This window comes from Mauremys mutica, chromosome 22 (assembly GCF_020497125.1).
Source record: "Mauremys mutica isolate MM-2020 ecotype Southern chromosome 22, ASM2049712v1, whole genome shotgun sequence".
NCBI classification, from domain to species: domain Eukaryota; kingdom Metazoa; phylum Chordata; order Testudines; family Geoemydidae; genus Mauremys; species Mauremys mutica.
The window spans coordinates 16,039,217-16,065,230 of NC_059093.1; the positions used below are offsets into that span (position 1 = coordinate 16,039,217).

Here is a 26,014-nt window from a genome sequence, read left to right on the forward strand (position 1 = left end):
GCAGATGTGAATTCAAAACAAGGCTCAGCAGCCCAGTTGGTCATTAGGAGCAAAGTATGGCCCACTGGTCTTGCCTCTGCCGGTCCACTTTGCTACGCTTGGCAGAGCAGCCCCACCATGCCATGGGCGTTCAGAGCACGTTCCAGCTCAGCTGGGAAAGAAGCGAGCGTGCAGAATGTTTAGTTCAGGGGCAGCCTGCATCCTGCCAACCGCAGCCCCTTTGCCTCATCCCCCCTGTCAGAGGAGCTAATTGCCTTTACCCTGATGCACAAACCATGCCTGGATCCTGGCTTGTTGCTGTTTTCCCGTCTGCCAGCAGCCGCAGCAGCAGCTCACAGAAATGTAAATCTATTATAATTAAGGAGCTAATAAACAGTAATTATGATGCCAGCACTTTTTCCGTTCCCCTGAAATCATTCCCCCTTGATCCCCGTTCATTCCCAGGTCCTCACTGGAAGAGCTAGGGGCCTGACCTCTCCCACCCTGAAGGTTAAATGCTCCAAAGGCAAACCACGCTCCGTCAAAGGGCGAGCCCCTTTCTTTCTAATCCGCACCTCAGAAAGTTAATTATGCGGTGGCAGCTCCAGAGCATAGCTGGTAGCCGTTCCTTCATTTGCATTTGCTTCCCCCGCACTGGCACAGGGGCGCCATGAGAGTGGCAGGAAGCCTAACCTTCCCCTCCTCCCTATGCCACCCAGCAGACCAAACGCTGCTGGATTCCCGAGTTCTTGGCCTGACAGACAGCGGCGGTTCTGGCATGGCACAGACACTGGGGAGCAGTGGAGCGGGAGAGGGTGAAGTTCTAACCATGCCGTGCTTGGAGAGCCAGAGAGCGCGCCGCTCTGTGACATCCCACCGGGATGAGGCTGAGCCCACTACCACCTGCCCTGCAACCGTTTTGTAGCTCAGCTCCATCCCCACCTCCCACGCCCTTCCAGAGGTGACTGCACACATGAAGGGCCCTGATCCACCCCCCGTAGCAGGCAGCAAATGAAAAACAAGCCACCGAGTAAGCAGCCCTGACCCCCAGCGTCCCCACGGAATGGCTCGCTCACCCCACAAGCAGTGTATATTTTTAAGGCAAAGAAATCAATAAAATGTTTTTCAGTCCCAAGGTTGAAATCTCCCTTGTTCTGATCAAAGGCACAAAACCAAGCCGCTTCCTGTGAAAGATGTCAGGCCTGGTGTTTGCCCCTGGAGCTCCCTTTGCCGCTAACTCAGAGCTCCATCGAACAAATGGGCTGAGAAGAACCGGCTGTATCCAATGAGCTCTGTCGTATGCAAGAGACAATCCACTATACATATGAGTGCACTAGAAAAATGTGCTCTGGAGAACAATCCTGCACTGGCTGCGGATGGACTAGATGAACTCAGCTCTGTTTGTATAATAATCATGTAGCACCATTAAATAATACTCTGCGCTTCTGTAACCCCTTCTGCTGGAGGATCTCAAAACACTGTGCTAACAATTCTTCTTGTATTACTGTGCCCATTTTCCATATGGGCAAATGAGGCACTGAAGGGAAGTGATTTAGAATCAGAATCATAACCCAGATCCCCACACCCAGACCTGTGCTTTAGTTACAAGATCTTCCATTTATCTCCAAGTGGCAGGTGGCTAAAATCAAAGAGAAGCCAGACTAGGGTAGGCCTACGCTTAAAGCTTGGGTTGGCATAGCGATGGTGCTCAGGGGTGTGAAAAATCCACACCATTTGGCACGTAGCTATGCCAACCTAGCCCCCGATGTAGAAGCATTCTTCCATCGACCAGAAGCTGGGAACGGGTGACAGGGGATGGATCACTTGATGATTCCCTGTTCTGTTCATTCCCTCTGGGACACCTGGCATTGGCCACTATCGGAAGACAGGATACTGGGTTAGATGGACCTTTGGTCTGACCCAATATGGCCGTTCTTATGTCCTTATGACCTAGCAACCAGCGCTTGAAGCAGGTGGTTTTCCTTCCCCAGTGAAAAAACTTGGCTGTAGGCTCTGGGGTTATGCCGGCAGAGCTATTACATCAGGGGTCGGCAACCTATGGCACGTGTGCCGATTTTTACTGGCACGCTGCTGCCAGCCGGGGTCCCAGCCTTGCTCAGCCCGCCGCCTGCCTGGGTGAATCCAGCTGCTGGCTCCTGCCAGCCAGGGTCTGGCCGGTGGCCCCGCTTAGCCCACTGCCAGTCAGGGGTTCTGTCAGGGGCCCCTGTAAACGTAAATTTTATTACTGACATGTGAAACCTTAAATTACTGAAGACTTGGCACGCCACTTCTCAGAGGTTGCCGACCCCTGTGCTACATCGTAGTGACACCACTAGAATCTCTCATTGAACTTTCAAAGACACCTAAGCAGGGTACAAGCCTAACTCCCATTGATCATTCTAACAATGGGAGTTAGGCATGGAACCTGCTTAGACATTCTGAAAGCTCCACTAGGCGCCTCGCTGCATTTTTAGGCACCTAAAGCCCTTTGTAAATCTGGTCTTATGTTTCCAAGTGACACAGGAGGCATGTCCCGGGGACATGTTCTGCTTCTAGGCTGCATGCATGGCACATTCACTCTGTGTGACTGAAACTGATGAGTCCAGGCTCGCGAAGGAGGCATGGAGAGCCACGTGAGGGCAGTCGCCGAGCACGGGGTGGATGGTACGGTCTGCAGGACACTGACGCCCCTCGCCGTTGGCGCTAGCAGCCCTTGCCAGCTTCCTCTGCATCTGGCTCGTTCAGCCGCCACCCCACAAGCCAACGGGGAGGAATTAGTGTAATCGGCCCCTAATGAATGCAGGCGCTGAGTCGTGGGAATAGCTGCTCAGGCGAGGCTGCCACTGCACTCCCTGAGCGACCTCATCACAGGGCCTTATTACAGGTGGGCATGTGCAAAGGGGAAGCCTGTCTGAGAGCGAGAAATAACGAGGGGCTCAGAAGAGCCTGTGGGGCTTTCGCCTCTAGGGCGAGCAAGAGACAGGGTACCTCTTGCATTGTGCATGAGCTCCCTCTGCTGGCCGCCCACAGGGCACCTGAGACGGGAGAGAATTCAGAACGGAGCTTAGCACCGTGCGGGGGAAAGTGAGGGTCTCTTACAGTTTGTGTCAATGATTCCACTGTGGGCTTGCAGAGAGCTGGGGAGCAGTGTATCCACAATGCAGATCCCCGGGGTCTGTGTCACACCGCTCAGCAGAAACAGCACAGCCCTGATGCGTATCCCTACAAGGCCCACTGAAAGGGAAGAGTCTGGCCTGAAAGCAGAGCTTTAGGTCCCCATACAGGATCTTTGGCCCGCACCGTGTCCGTGTTGCAGATCTCTGCTCCCCTGGAGGTTTGATCTGAGATCTCTCTCTCCGGAGAAGAGTGCATCTGTAACACAGCATCTCTGATAGCACTTCCCCCCGCCCCACCAAAAAACCTTCCCTGGAGGGGACACTGTGCTGCTTGCTCTTCATTAGCGTCACACAATATTTCCTGCTGTGAGGTCCCCCTGCATGTGGAAGGGGATGGGGGGAGTCAGCCGGGTTTCACCCCTTCTTCTCTCTTTCAGGCCCTCCCATCATTTCCAGCACTCAGACGCAGCACGCCCTGCATGGGGAGAAGGGACAGATCAAGTGTTTCATCCGCAGCACCCCTCCGCCAGACCGAATCGTGAGTAGGCCCTTCCCTGATCTCCATACTGAATGGGCTCGTGCAGCGGGGGAGAAGCTGGTGCCCCTCCCATCGTAGCGCCTGGCCAGCCCTGTGCTAGAGAAGGAGGTTAGGCTTGTGGGCCACACTCTAATCCTGTGTGAATTCATTAAAGGAGAAGTCCTGGTGGCATTTAATCACCTTGGTAATAAGCAAGCCGCTTCGGAGCCCCAGGCAGTGACTTTGCACATTTGACTGGCTGGGAAATTCACAAGAGTTTGCAAAGCCAGAAATGAAGCCTGTTCTGTAACCAGGGGATGAAAAAGCCCTTGGCTGCTTATGGAAAAAGGTTCTGGTGGAGCCATGCATCCCATGCACTGAGAAACCGGGCTGCTCCTTCTTTGAGTATACTGTGCCCAGGGTCAAGACCTGAGGAAGAGCTCCATGTAGCTCCAGAGCTTGTCTCTCTCCCCAGCAGAACCTGGTCCAATAAAAATGATTCCCTCCCCCACATTCTCTCTAATACACCTCTACCTCGATATAACGGGACCCGATGTAACACGAATTCGGATATAACGCAGTAAAGCAGTGCTCCGGGAGAGGGGGCGCTGCTCACTTCGGCAGATCAAAGCAAGTTCGATATAACGCGGTTTCACCTATAACGCAGTAAGATTTTTTGGCTCCCGAGGACAGCGTTATATCGGGGTAGAGGTGTACTAAACCCAGTGTTATGTCGCCAAGGAAAACACCTTCATCCAGCCTTTAAATCACAGCATCTGGGCGCGGAACAGACCAGCATCCCTCACATGTACACGCCTTCAAACATGAAATAACTCGCACACCTGCCCCCGAGCATGGAACAACCTAGCTGCATGCTTTCAGGCTATTCCCCAGAGCTGGTCAAAGACGAGCTGCACAGTTTGAACCCCAAATGGCTGTTGGATTCAACCACACCCTTGCAGTTTGCTGTGCAGGGCATTTGTGGCCGTGGGTGGCTGTTGGGATGAAGGCTGCTCTTCACATAAACACCCACGATCACATGTGCTCAAAGGGATTAATGCATGAACATTGTTCACTGGTTGATGCTGGTTGTTCACCATTCTGATTCTCCTGGTTTTAAAGCTTCCAGTTATTTAAACAGGGAGCAATACCATGTGACTCAGGGGAGCAATCAGGGAGCCATAAACCTACTACGTGACTTATGTGAGCAATCGCACATCGCAGATAATCGAAGTGAAGTTTGCAGTCACCCTGTCACGAACTGGGATATGGGCGGCAGACTGGCCTCTGGACAGAGCAGAGGCAGTCAGGCCTAGTGGCTGGAGTTGGAGTCAGAGGCCAGGAAGAGTGCTGAAGATCAGAGCCGGAGGCAGGGACCAGGAGTCAGAGCCAAGGGTCAGAGGCAGGAACAAGCAGGGGAGCAAGGCAGAATCAGGGCTGGAGCCAGGCTAGGAAAAGGTCAAGCACAGGAGAGATTGCAGCTGCGGGGATGTGCACTGAGCAGCTGGAGATCAGTGGATGGGTTTAAGAGCAGGCTTGCTGACTTCCTCAGCCAATCAGGAGGCCCAGCTGTGCTCATAGGCTGGAGACCGGGCCAGCGCTGCTGCCAGCCCTCGTTCCTGAAACCCCCCCGCCCCAGCGGCTGACATTTGCTCACATAAACTGATTGGCAGAAATCAGGATGGGGTCACATACGACTTGTGACCAAACAGTGTAAACTAGCCGGAGAAGAAAGGCTGGTGCAGTGGTGAGACAGCTAGCGTCACAGAGGAACTTAGGCGCCCAGCTCCAGGATGTGGCTCATGGCTGAGAGTGCCAAGCGGAGACAGGTGCCTGCCTCCGGCCTCTCATTCAGGCACCTAAGGCCCAGACCAAAGGAGTTAGACACCTAAATATCATTGTGAATCTGGACCCTAAGACGCATCTCTTTCCTCTGCATTTCATTCCTGGTTGGCTCCGGCAGCTCCCCACTCAGTGTGCTGGCTTCTGAGAATCCTTTTCTTAGGCACCTAACACCCCCGACCCCCCAGCCACCTCACAATGCATGGGGAGCCTGGCCATCTGACTCAGAACTGAGAGATCCACTGGCAGCAGGGTGTCTAAATCCCTTTGTGAATCTAGCCCTTAGTCTCTCTGGGCCTCAGTTCCCCATCCACACAATGGGGATAATAGCACAGCCCTGCTGCACAGGGGTGCTGTGCGTGCTCCGATGCTATAGTTCTGGGAGTCATCGAAGCACCAAGTGTAGCCAACTTGCAGTGAACAGTTTGACCAGGTCTTTGATCGCATTCACACCCACCCCAGCACAGAATGCCCCCACAGCTCCTAAAGCACCAGAATTCAGCTGCCACTGCAGCAAATGTAAGGATCTTGGTTGTGAGGCTCCATATTCGTCCCCACTCGTTGAGCCCAGACAGCGAGACACAGGTTACAAGTCAGGAATAATTGCTAACATTCAGGGCCAGTGCTACAAACTGCACCTGGGATCAGAAAATCCAGCGCCCAGGGATCCTTCTGCCCCCGACCCAGGAAAGAGTCTGAAGGTTGGAGAGAGCTGGCAGCTGGGTTGACGATGCATGAAGCAGAATAGAATCCAGCCGTGTCCCTCCCATTGAACACGAATGCATTTTTACAGCATTGGAATCATTCCAGTCTCAAGCCAAGCTGTCTGTTCAATTTCCCCGGTATAGCAAACACAGGGCCTGCTGTAAAATTCTGTACACCACTTACCCTTAGTAGAACTGGACAAGAAGCGCTAGATCTGGGTATCTTGCTGATTGGCTTCTGAATTTCTGCCTCAGTTTACACCTAGAACAACTGCATTTGAAAATTAGTGGCTGCATTGTAGCCATTGGCACTTCGATGTCCAGGGTGGAATTTTCCAAAGCACCTAAGTGACTTAGGAGCATAGGTTCCTGTGTCTTTCAGTGAGACTCATGCTCCTAAGTCTTGTAAACGCTTTTGAAAGTCCCACCCCTAACTGATTCCCCTTGCACATTAGACAGCCATAGGCTACAGTCTGTGCCCACTTTTACTTAGGGGTGCACACCCCAGGGCAAGTTGAGGCCCTTCTAAAAAAAATCAGGCCCTAAATGAACACAACTAACCCCTCTTGTTGATTTGCAGGCCTGGTCCTGGAAGGAGAACGTGCTGGAGTCTGGGACCTCAGGGCGCTACACGGTGGAGACGGTCAGCACAGAGGAAGGCGTCATCTCGACGCTGACCATCAGCAACATTGTCCGAGCCGATTTCCAGACCATTTACAACTGTACCGCCTGGAACAGCTTCGGCTCAGACACTGAGATCATCCGGCTGAAAGAACAAGGTGGGAGCCACAGACACGGTGCTTAGAAACCAGAAGGGGCTCCTGAGCATTGGGAATTAGCAGCTGGCTGCTCCAGAAGACCAGGGAGGTGCTATGATATCCAGGAGGCATTTCAAAGGGAAACGGGGATGTTTTAGGAAGACACTGGGAAGGCTTGTTGGATGGCCCTAGCTCCCAAAGCTTTATGTCCCTGGGAGACTCTGCAGAGCCAATGCCGGCTGCACAATGTGACGGCTGGGAAGTGTCAGTAGCTCATGCTGGGTCCGAGTCTGTAAACGCCCTTCCCACTCATTGAAGTCAAGGGGTGTTGGCTCAGCGATGAGCCCTCTCAAGTGAAGCAGAAGTGGAAGAGTAAAGACCATTGGGAGTTAATTGACGTGTGCACGTGTTCCACCGCACAGTGCAATGCTGTTGCTGAGGACTGGAGGAGGCTACATGCTCCAGTGACCGTCCACATAAAAGAGGGCCCAAAGCACAAATTTGTTGTGGCGGCAGCGCCTGCTAATGAAACCTGGTCAGCAATTCTGACTGGGTCCACGCCATGCAAGCTGACAGCAGCTCAGTGCCTGCTATTGCATCTCGTTGCTCTGTGCCCACACAGTGAAGCAGGACACAGACCCAAGTGGGCCAGCCTGGTGTACAAGCAGAGTGCCCATCGGCTGGTATGCCAGATGCAGGTTTGGGGAGGGCTGGACAGATGGAACCCCCGGCAGCCAGAGTGGGAGGGAAGGGTAGCTCCTCGAAAGGGTTAAGCAGCTCTCTGAGTAATTCTGGGGCAGTTTGGAGGCTTCCACGTTGGGGGCTCTGCCTTTGTAGAGAATGTTTTGCTCCTGGAGGGACTCCAGTTCTAGTCTGTTATTAAATGCCCAGGCAGGCAGGTGGATTGTTCTCATTAAGCTCTGATTTATATGGGTAAAGCTGCCATCCAGATTAAATCAGAGCTAAATGAACCCCTCAAAATTGGCCTCGCGCTTCTTCCAGTGCAAACAGAGAGTGTTTTTTCTGATCGTCTGGCAGTCAGAGCCTGTGCATGGCAATGAGGTGAGTTCCCAGTGGACAGAACCAACAAACTGGGTCCCAGTGGGCATCTCTGTAGGGCAACGGGTCTGGGTCCCAGCCCGTGACACTGCACGGAGTGGAGCTGGACACCAGTAGGTATGGGTGACCATTCAGGATGCTTTAGTTGGGTCCTACAAGGGCACTGATGACTCTGCTGGGGATGGAGAAGGGTTCTAGCAGGTGACATGGCAGCTGAGTTAGATCCCAGCCCAGGGGAGTGATTCCCAGTGATTGAACCTATAGGAAAGCAGAGATGAATCCTAGTGGTTGTCCCTACTGCACAACGGTGCTGAATCCATGAGGTGGGGTCTCTACACTATTCCGAAGTCATATCCCAGCAGCAATCTGCAGTGTAGTGCCAGATGGTAGTTCCCGGTCCCCATGCAGTGGAACCTCAGACTAGGTTGGAAGAGGATACCTATTTCAGGGGAACTTCCATGCACCATTGCATCCTCCAGCAGCAAAGAGCCTGCCTGCTCAGCAATACTGACACGTGCACTTGGGCTTGGCAAGGCTGTAGACGCTTGCTTTATTTTCAAACAGGTACGGAAATGAAATCAGGAGCTGGTATGGAAGCAGGTATGGAATCATGAGCTGAAGGTGAATATGTGACTTGCCCCCAGCTGCGTTATCACACCTTAGCATTCAGCAGCCTCCTTCTAGCTTTACCTTTCCTGAGACAGACAGCGGGAGGGCAGGAAGAGCTCTCTCAAAGGCTCTGAGAGACAGCATGCACCAGCGGACAAGGCACAGACTAGGAGTCAGGAGCCCTGGATTCTAGTCCCAGCTCTGCATGTGACCTCTTGGTGCCTCAGTTTCCTCGTCTGTTAATACTCAGACCCTTTTGTAACGTGCTGTGGGGTTTACAGACAAGATGCTCCGTATAAATGCTAAGTATTATTATGGGGAAACACACAGGTAAACCAGTGAATTTCGAGAGGGGCAATGAACTTCCAGCCACCTTTCCCCCACCTTAGTGGGAGGGAGTTAGCTACTGTCAGCATTAGGTGGGACAGGTATGGACCTGAAATGGAGCAGACAGTTGCAGGATGCATTGCCTTCGTCACAAACTGTTGTTAGTTGTATTTCTCATCTCCCCGAGCCACAGCACTCTCCATGAAGTGTGGATTAGGCTTCCTGGGGGACTGGAGCTGCTGAGTCAGCAAATTGCAGCACTGGGCTCTTTGTCAGCTCTGTTCACTGTTACTGCTGGCCCACCCATTACCATCCCTGGCCACCTGACCATCTCACTGTGCCTTCCCATTGTAACTGTGTTTTCCATCCCAGGAGAGCCCTTGGCGTTATCTCTGCCAGGAGCCAGCTTTTCCCATTCCCTGTGTCCTGCTCCATCAGCTGCTGGCCACATCACTCATCTAGGACCAAACCCCATCATTAAGAGTCCCTCACTTGCCTCTGGATCTCACTCCCTGCTCCCTTGATGCTGAACTAGAAGGCATTGACAGTGTCTCCAGGCTCCCATCTCTCCACTCACCTGGCATTCCTTGTTTCTCTAGGAGGAACAAGTAATTGCAGAAGCTCTGTGATGTCTGCTCTTCACGATGAGTTTTCATCGTCTGCATGAGCTTTGCCTAGCACAAGATGTTCCCATTCAGGTTGCTCAAAGAAGTGAGTGACCAAACCTCCCTTCTAATTCTCCCTGGATGTCCATGGCTCACCTCTTACCCTCTCATGTTTCTAATCAGTTGACTTTCCCGTGCATTATTGCTTATATCAACCCACCCACAAGCTCTAATGGACACCATCCATCTAAGCGAAGGCACGAGCCTTCTCAGTGAAGGACACGGTGTATGTGCAGTAGAACATGGCGAGATGTGTCCGTGGTATTAGCAGGATCAATTCAAAGGCAGTTTGGTGCAATGTTACAAAGACTGGCTTGAGGGAGACAAGTTTGTCATAACGCTAAGAATCAGAGAGGTAGCCGTGTTAGTCTGGTTCTGTAAAAGCAGCAAAGAATCCTGTGGCACCTTATAGACTAACAGACGTTTTGCAGCATGAGCTTTCGTGGGTGAATGCCCACTTCATCGGATGCAAGAGTGGAAATTTCCAGGGGCAGGTAAATATAAGCAAGCAAGAAGCAAGCTAGAGATTGCCATTCCTAATATCTGGACACAAATCAGATACACAAATCAGATATTAGGAATGGCAATATAGAAAAACCTGTAGGAGAACACTTCAACCTCCCTGGCCACACAATAGCAGATCTTAAGGTGGCCATCCTCCAGCAAAAAAACTTCAGGACCAGACTTCAAAGAGAAACTGCTGAGCTTCAGTTCATTTGCAAATTTGACACCATCGGTTTAGGATTAAACAAAGACTGTGAATGGCTTGCCAACTACAGAACCAGTTTCTCCTCCCTTGGTTTTCACACCTCAACTGCTAGAACGGGGCCTCATCCTCCCTGATTGATCTAACCTCGTTATCTCTAGCTTCTTGCTTGCTTATATTTACCTGCCCCTGGAAATTTCCACTCTTGCATCCGACGAAGTGGGCATTCACCCACGAAAGCTCATGCTGCAAAACGTCTGTTAGTCTATAAGGTGCCACAGGATTCTTTGCTGCTTTTACATAACGCTAAGAGTTTGCCCAAATTTGAAACCTCATTTGGTAAAACTGCTGCACACAGAACACAAGGGTGCCAGTTGGATATTGGGGATAGCAAAATGCAGGCTGCATGCACAGCAGAGCTGATGAGCGATAGATGGCTGGGCTGATAGGTTATCTCTGCACTGGCCACCAGCAGGCAGAGTTGTCTGGAAGCAGAATGCTAGATAAGTAGCGGAAGAGAAGGTGGAGGCTTCAGCAGCCATATTTAGGAACTCACTGTAAACAAGGAAGCAGGGCTTGGGGAATTGAGTGTAGGGCATATGAGGAAGGCTCAGAGGTGCTACCTGCCCATTAAGCTGGCTTCAGCAGCTTAAAGTAGCCATCTCAGATCTACCCAGGAGTCAGGGAGGGGATAGAGTGCCACCAGCAGCTGTGTTGGGAGCAATCTGGAGCCCTTGACACAGCAAGTCACCCAGAAGGAACAGTGTCCAGCAAGGTGGTGAGATTTGCTGACACTGTGATTGTCCAGCAAGGGGCAAGTTAGCTATGCCATATGTAAATTAGGGTTAAGAGAAGCACTCGTCTCCAACATGCTTGCAATACAGTCTGGAAGGCTAGGAGTCTGGGAGTAAATCTGACTGATCCAAGTCAAGGTAGGGATCTGCTGTAGATGGGGACAAGCTGGATGTAACGTTCTCTGGGGCAGGTCCCTCTCAGTATTCTTGGACAGGATGTTAGAACAACCAGCAGGGAAGTTGTACACCAAATTTTGATGCATGCTGGGATATGAATGATACTAGGGAGTGTTCTCTCCTGGCAAAGTGTGTCATAGCCCTCTCTTGTGGCTGGTCCACAAGAGGATGACAGCCTACTACTGCTACTGTCAAAAGGAGCTTTACTGCTTTGGCTTGAGTGGTAGAGGACTGTGCTTTGGTGCTGAAGGGCCCTGGTTCAACCTGTATCGCTGACCCATGCAAGGGGATGGTTACATTCAATGACTTCAGCTGCAAGCATTGAGCCCAGCTGGAAACATTCAGTAAAGTTGCTAGTCCTTGACCTTAACACCAGATCTTAGTGTGTATTCATTCAAAGCCCTCAGAGATGATCTCAGGTACAATTTTGTGGCGTAGAGCTGGCTGGAAATGTTTGCAAACATCCATTCAAACAGTGACTGTAAATATACACCCGTGGATGGGCCTTGCAACCACTTTGTAGTGCTTTCCGTGAGCTTTGAGCAAGGTTTTATGGGCAAAAATATTTGCCAGAAGTGTCCCGGGCGCTCATGTGAATATGCATCTGCACAAGGAGTCTTGCTGGGAATGTTCTCACAGTCATTGGGGAAGCTCTTTGCGGGTTTGGCAGTCATCCAGGCAGGGAGCAGAAACAGTACCATGTGAATGAAGTGACCAATCACACAGCATGAATAGCAAATTACACATACGTGAATCAACATTCAGCAGACACCTTGCGAGCAAGCCAGGGGCTGAAATGCATTGTCATAAACCATGCACTTACTCATTTCAAACAAACACCTAAATAATGAAGATTAAATCTGTTTGCAGATAATCCGCAAACAGAAGAAACAGGCTCAATCCATCCAGTAAATTGCTTGTCCAGCCCTACTGAGGGCAAAAGAAAACAGGGGAATACACCTGTGATAGCTGGTGTATGCTCTAAAACAGTGAATGAGCTAAGGACCCTTGAAATAGCCAGAACTATTTGACTTTAAAGATGTAGATGGGATCAGTGACTGCTAGGTTTTTTCTCATGGGCATTTCTATAACACTTCTTGCCCTACCACCTTAGCACCCAAAGAGCAGTCAATGGAAACCAGTGTCCATGGTGAATAGTGCGTGTGTCTCCCCTAATCCCTTGGCTGCCCTGAATGGTCTCTCGTGTTATGCACCCCCCGTGGCTCTGCCAAGACCAGCCTAGACTGGCAGTTGGAGGGAACTATCCGCCCCCGTGTGGGCTGAGAACTACAACAAATGCCTGGGGGAGCCAGTGAGACAGGACAACCCCACCTGGACATCCCCTTCTGCCCTCTTTACTTCTACAGGGAGGAGAGTGAAATATACAGAGGTGTCCAAGGGTTCTGAACAGATGGAGGCTTGACCTTGATCCCCTCCTAGACTAATAGTAACTGCAAGTCGCACCATGGGCCACTGGAAAGATCATTTCCCTGCTAAACTTGCAGTAAGCTCTCAGCTTGGCCTCTGACCTTTTCAATTTGACCTTTGACCTAGATCAGTCAGCAGAGGAGAACCCTTCCGACACTCTTAGTGGATGCTCACTCTTACCCTAAGTCACTTCCCTTGGGTTTCCAGGAAGGTCTGTTGTTCGATCTCATGTCCTCAGTGTGCAAATCGATCTTTACATCAAGACTGGATGGTTTCCTAAAAAATCTGCTCTTATTCAAACAGGAATTAATTCAGGGAAGTCCTCTGCCCTCTGTTATGCAGAAGGTCAGACTCGGTGATCACAGTGGTCCATTCTGGTTTTATAATCTATGGATCTATGTCCACCAGTATTAACAATCTCCATTTGCACAGGAGAGTGAACCATGGGGACATTTTTTTCCCTAGACTTCCTAGCAAATTGTTCATTTACAAGGCAGACCCGCATGAGCAGAACCAATTTGCATCTAGAAAGTAACTTATTTTCACTGACTAATCCCTCCACTTCTTGAGAAGGGAGGGCTGTGAGGATTAGCTTCCACTTTACGTCGGCGCCAGAAATTCAAGATGAACTAGGGATGGGCAAAGATCTTTTTGCCTAACTCTGAGCCCACTCAAATGCCATGGATTTGAAAGTTCAGCCTGAACTTGGGTTAGTGGCACTGGGGCCGTGGTATTGGGTGTTGATCCATTTGGATGAGACTGAGGGCAGGTCTACACTTAAAATGCTGCATTGGCACAGCTGTAGCACTTCAGTGAAGACACTACGCTGATGGGAGGGCGTCTCAGTTCATCCACCTTCATGAGAGGGACTGTCTACCTGGGGTGTTAAGGTCGGTATAACTGTCACTCAGGGGTGTGGATTTTTCACAACCCTGAGCAACGTAGTTATACCAAAGTCATACTGTAGTGTAGATCTGGCCTGAGCAAAAGAGCGGAGAGGGGGAAAGAGACAGATCCTGGTGATATCAGTGGATTGGATATCAGTGCTTTGAGCGGGGGTTGGACTAGATGACCTCCTGAGGTCCCTTCCAACCCTGATATTCTATGATTCTGTGATTGCACACACATTGTGATGGCACCATAGCCCAGGACAGAGTAAACAGGCCATTTAGAATGTGTCTGCATGAGAAAGTGGCACTAATTGGACTTCAGGCGTGTATTGAAACTGATTTCGCTTGCAGTTATTTAAACCGATGTCATGCAAACTACTGGGTGGACACTGATTTGGGTTTAAGAGTGGCATGTATTGTTATAGATTAAGTCTACTGCAAATCGGTTTTATCCAAACCAGAATAAATTATTCCTAACCCGAACTCATTAGGGCTGGACAGTTTAGATTGTCTTCACCGAAACTTCAACTCGGTCTGAGTGCAGATTTTCCCCTTGCCATGCTCCCCGTTCATACAGCCCCATGCCACTATCATTGCCACGTGATGAAGCTGCCCTGAGATACAGAGCAGAGCCCAGGGTTGCTGATAACATGTATTGCGGTGGAGACACGTAGCCACGGGCAGCCCATAAAATTGAGACACGATGGTCCTCCACTCCCATCCCATAAGCCCCTGGTTGGAAGTGGACTATCAATCTGGCCCTGCTAAGCTTCCTGCTTGCAATTTCTCCGGGTTCCCCCCATCTTCTGTGTTTGAGACAGTAGAACTGCCTGGTGGTGCTGTTACAGATGGGGCTACTCCGGATCAATTTACCATGTTACTGTTTACCCCATGCAACTCTCTCATGTCGCCACCATAAGCTTGGGGAGGTTTGATCAGTCCTTACACCGAGCACAGCCCTCCCCTTAGCTCCAGCTTGACTTGCTTCTGGGGAAAATGAAAGCGTCAGGTTTAGATTAGAGGAGAAGGTGTTTTGTGAGCCCAGTCTACGTTCTCCAAATCCAAACATCACCTGCGAGTGTCATAAACCCGCAGCCTCGACGCAGCAGCTGATTTATGCAGGGAGCACTAAGGATTTCCAGTGGGTCCTGTAATAACAGACAGTGGTGACTGGGGAAAGCCCCCAGGAGGGCGCACACACAAAAGAGTCAAGGTGCAGCGAGAAGGAAGCGTTCCTAGTGGCACTGTGGCATTTCATATATTCATTCTCTCTCCGTGATTCCAGATCAAACTGGCTCATTTGCCAAGTCGAAGGGCCTTGTTTCCCTAACCGCTCCTCACATGAGCAGCAAGGAAAACCAACCTCACAGCTGGAGAGGAGCTGAGCATTCGGCTGCGTACAGGCCAGTAGTGGCGGCCACTTCTTACCAGTACGCCACAGCGGCCCACTTTCACCTCTGCCCCTAGGTTTCGGGGGCGGGGAGGGAGGGACGTACATAAGAACGGCAATACTGGGTCAGACCAAAGATCCATCTAGCCCAGTATCCTGTCTTTCAACAGTGGCCAGTGCCAGGTGCCCCAGAGGGAATGAACAGAACAGGGAGTCATCAAGTGATCCATCCCGTCGCCCATTCCCAGCTTCTGGCAAACAGAGGCTAGGGACACCATCCCTGCCCATCTTGGCTAATAGCCATTGATGGACCTGTCCTCCCTGAATTTATCTAAGTCTGTTTTGAACCCTGTTATAGTCTTGGCCTTCACAACATCCTCTGGCAAAGAGTTCCACAGGTTGTGTGTTGTGTGAAGAAATACTTCCTTTTGTTTGTTTTAAACCTGCTGCCTATTAACTTCATTTGGTGACCCCTAGTTCTTGTGTTATGAGAAGGAGTAAATAACACTTCCTTATTGACTTTCTCCACACCAGTCATGATTTTATAGACCTCTATCATATCCCCCCTTATTTTAAAAGTCCCAATCTTATTAATCTCTCCTCACACAGAAGCTGTTCCATACCCCTAATCATTTTTGTTGCCCTTTTCTGAACCTTTTCCAATTCCAATGTATCTTTTTTGAGATGGGGCTACCACATCTGCACACAGTATTCAAGATGTGGGCGTGCCATGGATTTATATGGAGGCAATATGATATTTTCTGTCTTATTATCTATCCCTTTCTTAATGATGCTGTAGCAGGGTGAACATCCACTGCAGCCCGGAAGGGGTTGGAAAAGCCCTGCAGAGGGCTGGGGCTGGGCAAGGGAGTAAAACCCCGGCTGATTGGGAAAGTGGCTGCAGCTGGGGCCACGCCCCAAACTAAGCAGCTGGGCCTTATAAGAAGGCAGGGAAGCCAGAGGGAGCAGTCTCTCTCTGCCTTTAGAGGAAGAAGGACCTGGCTACCAGGGAGTGTACCTGGGTACCTAAGGTGGAGCAGGGTTGAGGAAAGGTAAGGCGCTGGGGAGCTCTGGCCTGGAAACCTCCCCCAGGCTGCAGGCCTAGGGTAAGGCCAACTGGGTACTGGGGTTGCAAAGGCACAGCCCACGGGTAGACAGAGGCAGCCGGTCCAAACCCCTTTGCCTGTGATGAGTGGCTGATACAGTGCAGGCTGCCCCAGTGAACGGGGGCTAAGTGATGACTGGCAGTAGCCAAGACTGAGGCGAAGTGGGGATAGTGGGTGGGGGTTCCCCTGGGAGAGGGAGACCCAGAACTGTGGGGTTACTGCCGGGGGCAGCACCCCAGATAACAAGGCACCGGGTCCTGGGAGGGACACAGGGGGCCAGAGTGAGGTAAGGCGAATCACCAGCCTGCAAAGGGCGCTCCGGAGCTGGGACGAGCTAATTCCCTCAGATGACCAGTGAGAGGCGCTGCATGGGTGAGTCCACACCCTTACAGATGCCCAACATTCTGTTTGTTTTTTTGACTGCCGCTGCACATTGAGTGGATGTTTTCAGAGAACTATCCCCAATGACTCCAAGATCTCTTTCTTGAGTGGTAAAAGCTAATTTAGACCCCATCATTTTATATGTATAGTTGGGATTATGTTTTCCAATGGGCATTACTTTGCATTTATCGACATTTAATTTCATCTGCTGTTTTGTGAGATCCTTTTGTAGCTCTTCGCAGTCTGCTTTGGACTTAACTATCTTGAGTAATTTTGTATCATCTGTAAATCTTGTCCCCTCACTGTTTACTCTTTTTCCAGATCATTTATGAATGTGTTGAATAGGACTGGTCCCAGTACAGACCCCTGGGGAACACACTATTTACCTCTCTCCATTCTGAAATCTGACCATTTATTCCTACCTTTTAACCAGTTACCAATCCATGAGAGGACCTTCCCTCTTATCCCATGACAGCTTACTTTGCTTAAGAGTCTTTGATGAGGGATCTTGCAAAGGCTGTCTGGAAATCTAAGTACACTATATCCACTGAATCCCCCCTGTCCACATGCTTGTTGACCCCCTCAAAGAATTCTAGTAGATTGTGAGGCATGATTTCCCTTTACAAAAACCACATTGACTCTTCCCCAGCCATTTATGTTCATCTATGTGTCTGACAATTCTGTTCTTTACTATAGTTTCAACCAATTTGCCCAGTACTGAAGTCAGGTTTACTGGCCTGTAATTGCTGGGATCACTTCTGGAGCCCTTTTTAAAAATTGGCATCACGTCAGCTTCTGTACCAAATGATTGGAGGATGGCTAATTTAAATGATAGGTTCAAACTAGTTAGTAGTTCTGCAATTTCACATTTGAGTTCCTTCAGAACTCTTGGGTGAATACCATCTGGTCTTGATGACTTATTACTGTTTAGATTATTAATTTGTTCCAAAACCTCCTCTAATGACACCTCAATCTGGGACAGTTCCTCAGATTTGTCATCTAAAAAGAATGGCTCAGGTTTGGGAATCTCCCTCGTATCCTCAGCCGTGAAGACCGATGCAAAGAATTCATTTAGTTTCTCCAGAATGGCTTTATCGTCCTTGAGTGCTTCTTTAGCATCTCGGTCATCCAGTGGCCTCACTGGTTGTTTAGCAGGCTTCCTGCTTCTGATGTACTTAAAAACAAATTTGCTATTACTTTTTGAGTATTTGGCTAGCTGTTCTTCAAATTCTTTTTTGACCTTCCTAATTATATTTTTACAATTCATTTCTATTTTCCTCACTAGGATTTAACTTCCACTTTTTAAAAGATGCCTTTTTGCCTCTCGCTGCTTCTTTTACTTTGTTGATTAGCCACAGTGGCACATTTTTGGTTCTCTTACTATGTTTTTAATGTGGGGTATACATTTAAGTTGAGCCTCTATTATGGTGTCTTTCAAAAGTTTCTATGCAGCTTGCAGGGATTTCACTTTTGGTGCTGTACCTTTTAATTTCTGTTTAACTAACCTCCTCATTTTTGTGTCGTTCCTTTTTCTGAAATTAAATGCTACTGTGTTAGGCTGCTCTCCCCGCCACAGGGATGTTAAATTTAATTATATTATGGTCACTATTACCAAGCGGTCCAGCTATATTCACCTCTTGGGCCAGATCCTGTGCTCCACTTAGGTTCAAATCAAGAATTGCCCCTCCTCTGGTGATTTCCAGGACTAGCTGCTCCAAGAAGTCATTTAAGGTGTCAAGAAACTTTATCTCTGCATCCCTTCCTGAAGTGACAGGTACCCAGTCAATATGGGGATAGCTGAAATCCCCCATTTTTTTTAATAGCCTCTCTAATCAACCTGAGCATTTCACAGTCACTGTCACCATTCTGGTCAGGTGGTAGGTACTATATCCCTACTGCTGTATTCTTATTATTAAGCATGGAATTACTATCCATAGAGATTCTATGGTATAATTTGGTTCATTTAAGATTTTTCTACATTTGATTCTATGCTTTCTTTCACATAGTGCCACTCCCCCCCCCCCCACCCAGCATGACCTTTACTGTCCTTCCGATATATTTTGTACCCTGGTATTACAGTGTCCCATTGATTATCCTCCTTTCTGCGATGCCTATTATATCAATATCCTCATTTAATACGAGGCACTCTAGTTCACCCATCTTCTTATTTAGACTTCCAGCATTTGTATATAAGCACTTTAAAAACTTGTCACTTTTTAGCTGTCTGCCATTACATGATATAATTGAATGGGACTCTTCTTCATGTGACTGTTTCTCAGCAGAGCCTATCTTTATTTTATCATCTTCCATCCTCTCCTCCTTATGAGGACATAGAGAATCTCCATTAATAGATCCTCCCTTAAGGGATGTCTCTGCCCAAACCACGTGCTCCTCCGCACCTGTCGGCTTTCTCCCAGCCCTTAGTTTAAAAACTGCTCTGACCAAGTGCCAGCAATCTGGTTCTATTTTGGTTTAGGTGGAGCCTATGCTTCCTGTATAGGCTCCCCCTTTCCCAAACGTTTCCCCAGCTCCTAACAAACGTAGGGAAGAATGTGCTAAACCATAGTTTGGTTGGTTCCATCTCTTAAAAAATAACAAGAAGAAAGGGACATAAACAGCCAAGCTGGAATCAGATTTCTTTCTTGCAATAATTCTCCAGCTGCCTTCTTTTTCTTAATCCCCTCTGCTTGTCCTCTCCTGCCCTCTGCTGGGATCTTTGGCAGTAATAGGTAGCCAGTGTCTAAAATGGAACAAGCCCAGTGAAGTTAGCAGCATGCACAACATCTTTTCCCATGAAGGCAGAGTGATCTCTGGCAGTGGGGTCCCCAGAACGAGATGGAGCAGTCATCATTTTAGAAAGGAGCTTTGGTGGTGCGGCATGATGGCACTCCCAAGGAAATGGATCTCACTGCAAGGCTATGGACTCTACCCTATACCTGCTATTTAGATGACCCCTTACCCAAAGCCCATTGATGTCAGTGGGAGTCTTTCCTCTGCCTTCAGTGAGGTTTGGGTCAGACTTGGGCAGCATTAAATGTAGACAACTAGATATAATTGTGTTAAATAATTGCGATATTAACACGGGCTATTCAGTAGAAGTGCTGGGGTGGTGGTCTCGTTAGAGATTTGGCAGGGGATCACAAGATTGTTGGGACCAACTTACAAACTTCCCTAAAAATGATTTGTTGTTTTTTTTTCTGTGGCAAAACGTGGTCTGGCACTGCTTCCAAAAATCAGCTTTGCAGGCTGAAAATCCCAGCGGGGAGCTAAAAAGCAAATTCATCATGGGCATAAATACACAAGCATGGAGCAACCTCTCCCCGTTCACTCCACCAGTTCCGCTGTTCCAATCCAGAGCCCAGCCGAGGCACCTTCATCTTGAGTTGCAGCACCCTGCTCTTCCAGCCTTAGCCTCCCAACACAGCTCAGCCAATGCAGCTGACCTTACGTTTCGGAGGACTCTTTGGAATCCCACCCCCATCCCCATTTAGAGCAGAGCAACGGAGCTATCCAGGGGCCAGCGAAGCGAGTCATACTTGTCCATGTCTGCTCTCCGACACCCTGTGTCCTCCCGAGGACAGTCAAGTTACAGTCAAGCTCATTTGTGTTGCACTATGCGTCATCCACCCGGTCCAAGACCAGCATCGTTATTGGGCTGGGCAGGAGAGCTAAGAAGCCAGTGCACAGACCCAACACTCGCCGGGAGTGGGGTTATGGCAGCCAGGGGGGGTTAGGCAGCAGGGCAGGGGAAGGTGATACTCAGACACTTCTGCACTTCACTGGCTCCCTCGTTCCTCTTGCAGAGTCGGTGCCGATGGCGGTGATCATAGGCGTCGCTGTGGGGGCCGGCGTGGCATTCCTGGTGCTGATGGCCACCATCGTAGCCTTCTGCTGTGCACGCTCGCAGAGAAGTAAGTGCCTTCCCTTTCTTTCATTTTAAACACAACTGCTGGGGCAGACAGAGTCCTGGAAACCGAGCTCACTTGTGTATACAGGGGAGGGATGGCTCGATGGTTTGAGCATTGGCCTGCTAAATCCAGGGTTGTGAGCTCAATCCTCGAGGGGGCCATTTAGGGATTTGGGGCAAAAATGTGTCTGGGGATTGGTCCTGCTTTGAGCAGGGGGTTGGACCTAGGTGACCGGCTGAGGTCCCTTCCCACCCTGATATTCTATGAGAGCACGGGGGACGGCAGCAGGAGCTTCCCAGGTGCTGTCCCTCCCTTGATCTCAGGATGAAAGGTGAGTGCAAATCCATGGCTCTGCCAGGTCTGTAGGCTGATGGGGACACCTGCCTGCTAAGAACTTGTCTGAGATCAGCCAAACAATCAATGGTAACAAACTCTTTAGGTCCCTCATCTCTGGGCTGAGCCTGTAGCAGCAACAAGTTGCCTATCCCAGGGCCAGCCCCCTGAGCTAGCAGACTGTGCTCAACTCTTGTCTCAGGGAGATGTCGTGCAGAGGTGGTGGCAACCCGACCCAATCTGTTCATAAAGCAACACTGATGGTGGCTTCATCCAGCAGAGGGTCTGCAGGCCACTGGCCTGGTGGAGTCTTGGGGGCCTGAGGCTTGTCTACACTGCAGGGAATGCAGACTGCAATACCCACTTGTGCTGTGGGAGCCTTACCGGCACAAGGGATTAAAGCGGAGGAGAGAGGGTGACACTGGGCGAGTGGGTATGTAAGACGCAAACAGGGTAATTCACAGAGGAATCCCATACTGAATTCACCAGCCTGACACCGAGGTAATATGTTTATTACATGTGGCTACAGAATGTTCCACACTACTCCGCACTCCCAAGGTAAAGTTATGTCGAACAGGCAGGATACAAATCTTGAAGTAGTTTTGGCCTCTGATCTAGGAGCGGGTGCAAAGCGTGTTCCAGATTCTATTTTTTTAGTCCACTTTATCATTCTAAAATATGCATGTTCATAATAAGAAATTCCAGTCTCTAGTGTTTATGTAGGGCCTAGGGTGTTATGTGCTTTGCTGCAGTGGGACTATAAATTAAAACGACATGAAAGGCGCAGGTAAAGGAATGAAGGGGTAAACAGCTCAGGATCATGTTGCCTCATTAAAAAAACCACAGAGAAATTAAAGCATGATTGTTGGCTAAATGAAAAAGGATCAAACCATCAGGGAAAGGAGCGTGATTGTTTTGAGCATCTAAAACAGCGTTCGAGAACAAGCAATCCTTGACAGTGCTTCCAGCTATAGGGACTCTGCAACAGAAACAGCCCTGCCAAAGCTGTTCATAAGCTCTTTGTTTAGTTGCCAGTGAAATGCGGTTGGTTTTCCTTTTTGATTATTTGCAAAGAAATCAAAGAGCTCCAATTCCTCCTGGACTTGGGTAACAAACGGCTGGCCTCGTACAGCAGCGACGCGTGGACTTTTAAGAGCAATAATGACGTCTGGTTTTGAACTCTCCCAACCCCATTAGCGGCTCTTGCAGATATTAGCAAATTAAATCTTGGGCAGTCATTCATCTTGCATTTTGGTAACTAGTTGTGATGGACCGGAGACGAGCCAGTTCAGTTTTGCTGGAATCGTTCAGCAACGATGTGTGATTCAAGCAGCCCGACAGAAAATGGGCCAAATTGTTGTTACCATGTCAATGGTCAGACATAATCGGCCATTCTTTTCCCCGTCGCTTTTAGAAAGCCACACGTGCACTGTATCATTCCAAGGAGGGAGGTGCATGTGGCTCATTATACGCTTCTTATTTGATGGAACCAGATGGTGCTGGGTTCTTTACGGGACATACACTCTAACATTAATGCGATGATGATAGATCAGATATGCAATGGAGGCCGCCAAGGCTTAGAGTGGGAAGCAATGCCAGAGATTGAACGTGTCAGTTACTCAAAGGCTACGACAGTTGGAATAGCAACTGGCGTGCTGCTGCCTGCTCTCGCAAACCTTTGGAGTAGAATTCAGAGGTTGCCTGCTGTCTGGCTCTCTGTGCTTTGGTAGGTCTGCTTGGCCTCATCAGCCTTAGCTCTCAAAGATTCCTCGTGCCCTTCAGCAAAGGAACATCTCCACTTTTTCCCACATCCTCAAAGGTGTTCAGGCACCTTCCACCCACTGGTTTCAACGGCACCTCTGAGGATCTGGGTCTTCATCTCTTTGTGCCTCAGCGCCCTGTATGTATAACCGGGATAACAGCTGTTGTCACTGCCGGGGCAGTGGGCGGGGTTGCACTGCTGCTATGCTTGAGTGATTTTTAAACTTGGGTGCTCCAGACTAGGCACCTCAAGAAATGACGCAGTTCTGAACATACAACGCTTCCATGGATTTCAGTGGCGCGGCATGGCTGTAACCGAGAGCAGATCTTGGCCCCATGAGTGGCATGAAAAAAACAAGTGAGCACGAAACATTTTGAGCGTAGCTTGCATGTCTGTTGCCTTTTGGGGTGCAGTCCAGAGCAGTGAGGGGCTGTCACTACCTGCCTGTAACCCTGAGTGCCTTAAATGCTCCGCTGCTCTGGTCACAGCCAGCCAGCAGACAAGCATGCTGAATCCTGCATGTCTGTGCTGTGCAGCTGTGGGTCAGTGCTTCGGACCTCAGCAGCCTGCCTACCAAACAACAGCCCCAACCTGCATCCACCAGTTTAGGTCACACCTGGCAGGATCATAGAATCATAGAATCTCAGGGTTAGAAGAGACCTCAGGAGGTCATCTAGTCCAACCCCCTGCTCAAAGCAGGATCAAACCCAACTAAATCATCCCAGCCAGGGCTTTGTCAAGCCTGACCTTAAAAACTCCTAAGGAAGGAGATTCCACTACCTCCCTAGGTAACCCATTCCAGTTCTTCACCACCCTCCTAGTGAAAAAGTTTTTCCTAATGTCCAACCTAAACCTCCCCCTCTGCAACTTGAGACCATTACTCCTTGTTCTGTCATCTTCTACCACTGAGAACAGTCTAGATCCATCCTCTTTGGAACCCCCTTTCAGGTAGTTGAAAGCAGCTATCAAATCCCCCCTCATTCTTCTCTTCTGCAGACTAAATAATCCCAGTTCCCTCAGCCTCTCCTCATAAGTCATGCGCTCCAGCCCCCTAATCATTTTTGTTGCCCTCCGCTGGACTCTCTCCAATTTATCCACACCCTTCTTGTAATGTAGGGCCCAAAACTGGACACAGTACTCCAAATGAGGCCTCACCAGTGCTGAGTAGAGGGGAATGATCACATCCCTCGATCTGCTGGAAATGCCCCTACTTATACAACCCAAAATGCCATTAGCCTTCTTGGCAACAAGGGCACACTGTTGACTCATATTCAGCTTTTCGTCCACCGTAACCCCTAGGTCCTTTTCTGCAGAACTGCTGCCCAGCCATTCGGTCCCTAGTCTGTAGCAGTGCATGGGATTCTTCCGTCCTAAGTGCAGGACTCTGCACTTGTCCTTGTTGAACCTCATCATATTTCTTTTGGCCCAATCCTCTAATTTGTCTAGGTCCCTCTGTATCCTAGCCCTACCCTCCAGCGTATCAACCACTCCTCCCAGTTTAGTGTCATCTGCAAACTTGCTAAGGGTGCAGTCCACACCATCCTCCAGATCGTTAATGAAGATATTGAATAAAACCGACCCCAGCACCGACCCTTGGGGCACTCCACTTGATACCGGCTGCCAACTAGACATGGAACCATTGATCACTACCCGTCGAGCCTGACCATCTAGCCAGTTTTCTATCCACCTTACCGTCCATTCATCCAGCCCATACTTCTTTAACTTGCTGGCAAGAATACTGTGGGAGACTGTATCAAAAGCTTTGCTAAAGTCCAGAAATAGCACATCCACTGCTTTCCCCTCATCCACAGAGCCGGTTATCTCATCATAGAAGGCAGTTAGGTTAGTCATGCATGACTTGCCCTTGGTGAATCCATGCTGACTGTTCCTGATCACTTTCCCCTCCTTTAAGTGGTTCAGGATTGATTCCTTGAGGACCTGTTCCATGATTTTTCCAGGGACTGAGGTGAGACTGACTGGCCTGTAGTTCCCTGGATCTTCCTTCTTCCCTTTTTTTAAAGATGGGCACTACATTAGCTTTTTTCCAGTCGTCCGGGACCTCCCCCGATCGCCATGATTTTTCAAAGATAATGGCCAATGGCTCTGCAATCTCATCGGCCAACTCCTTTAGCACCCTCGGATGCAGCGCATCCGGCCCCATGGACTTGTGCTCGTCCAGCTTTCCTAAATAGTCCCGAACTACTTCTTTCTCCACAGAGAGCTGGTCACCTCCTGCCCATACCGTGCTGCAGAGTGCAGCTGTCTGGGAGCTGACCTTGTCTGTGAAGACAGAGGCAAAAAAAGCATTGAGTACACTAGCTTTCTCCACATCCTCCGTCACTAGGTTCCCTCCCTCATTCAGCAAGGGGCCCACACTTTCCTTGACTTGGGATGACCCAACACGCCACCAGTTCTGACTGTCCCCAAGATCACCTGTGTGAAAGTGGCCAGCCCCGCTCTTGGAGCACGCCGAGAAATAAGGTTTGCTTGCGCCTTAAAGAGACCATACCCAACAGTTTGCCACCTTAACGGGACTTAACAATTCTTTCATTTCAAACACAGCCCTGGGTTGGTTTAGATTAAAGTTTATTCACAACAGGCCATAGGTTAAGTGATGCCAAGTACAATAAATAACGGCAGAGCTGGTTACCAGCAAATAGAAGTGAAAACACATCTAAAACTTAATGGAGGAAGCTACAGTCTTTGTTTAAGATGGTTTCGCTCACCAATTACTTTTGGTCCAGCATGGCTGGCTGTCTATCTGTCAGGACCTTCCACAGAAGTATGAGGTGCTGGTTTCTCTTTTCTTCATAAGAAGATGAAGCTGGTATCTCTCTGTCCCTCATACTCGCAAAGAATTGCCTTTGTTCTCAAAGACGGGGAGGCCTCCTGGGAGCTCAGTCTCCCGGGCCTCTCTGTGGTGCAGGAGCCATGTTAATTTTCTGGCACTTGAGTTCAGGCTCAAAACAAACCCCACTAGTTTTTACTTGCTTGCTTTGTTTATGGCTAATATGTAAATGGCCCTTTGTCTAGGACAGCCCTTCTTATCGCCTTTACCTAGGCGAGGCTGTCTTCTTAAACATGGTCTAGTTACATTGTACAGTGGGAATTCATAACTTCACATACAAGGCTAACGCATGCATTTTACAATGATATTGATGACCAGTGTGCTGTCAGTTTGAAGTGAGACCTCACAAGGCATAGTTTGTCCAAACTGCAGTAGTGTGTGAATACAGGGGTGTAGAGGCACATGCTGCATCGCCTCGGAAATATACAGCAAGGGAAAAGCAGAGGAATAAATATCCACCTCACTTATTAACAGATGGGAGCCCTGCACAGCAGAGCAGATGTTGTTGTTTAGCCCAGCAGACCAAGTGCTGAGGCCAGTAGTTGTAGGGTCTGTAGGCAGGGCCTGATTCCTGCCATCAAAAGCATTGCCCACATGAAACCAAGAAGAATAGGCAGTTGTGATTAAAGCGCTGCACGCGGGAGAACTGGGCTCAGCTCCTGGTTCTGCCACTGAACTCTCTGTGTGACCTGGGGCAAGTCACGTCAGCTGGCCA

At 49.5% G+C, this 26,014-nt stretch overlaps 1 protein-coding gene across 8 annotated transcripts in view; it reads left to right on the forward strand.

The window, feature by feature from the left end:
• The window catches only part of KIRREL3 (kirre like nephrin family adhesion molecule 3), a 728,850-nt gene that overhangs the window by 665,704 nt on the left and 37,132 nt on the right, over nt 1–26,014 (forward strand). For 7 of the 8 annotated variants that reach the window (XM_044997029.1, XM_044997031.1, XM_044997030.1 and 4 more), the window contains 4 exons: nt 3,533–3,633; nt 6,739–6,937; nt 8,540–8,575; nt 20,252–20,359. In XM_044997029.1, coding sequence (XP_044852964.1) covers nt 3,533–3,633; nt 6,739–6,937; nt 8,540–8,575; nt 20,252–20,359 — 444 coding nt within the window. The remainder of the gene's footprint in view (nt 1–3,532; nt 3,634–6,738; nt 6,938–8,539; nt 8,576–20,251; nt 20,360–26,014) is intronic. The other variant, XM_044997027.1, reaches the window with a different exon arrangement.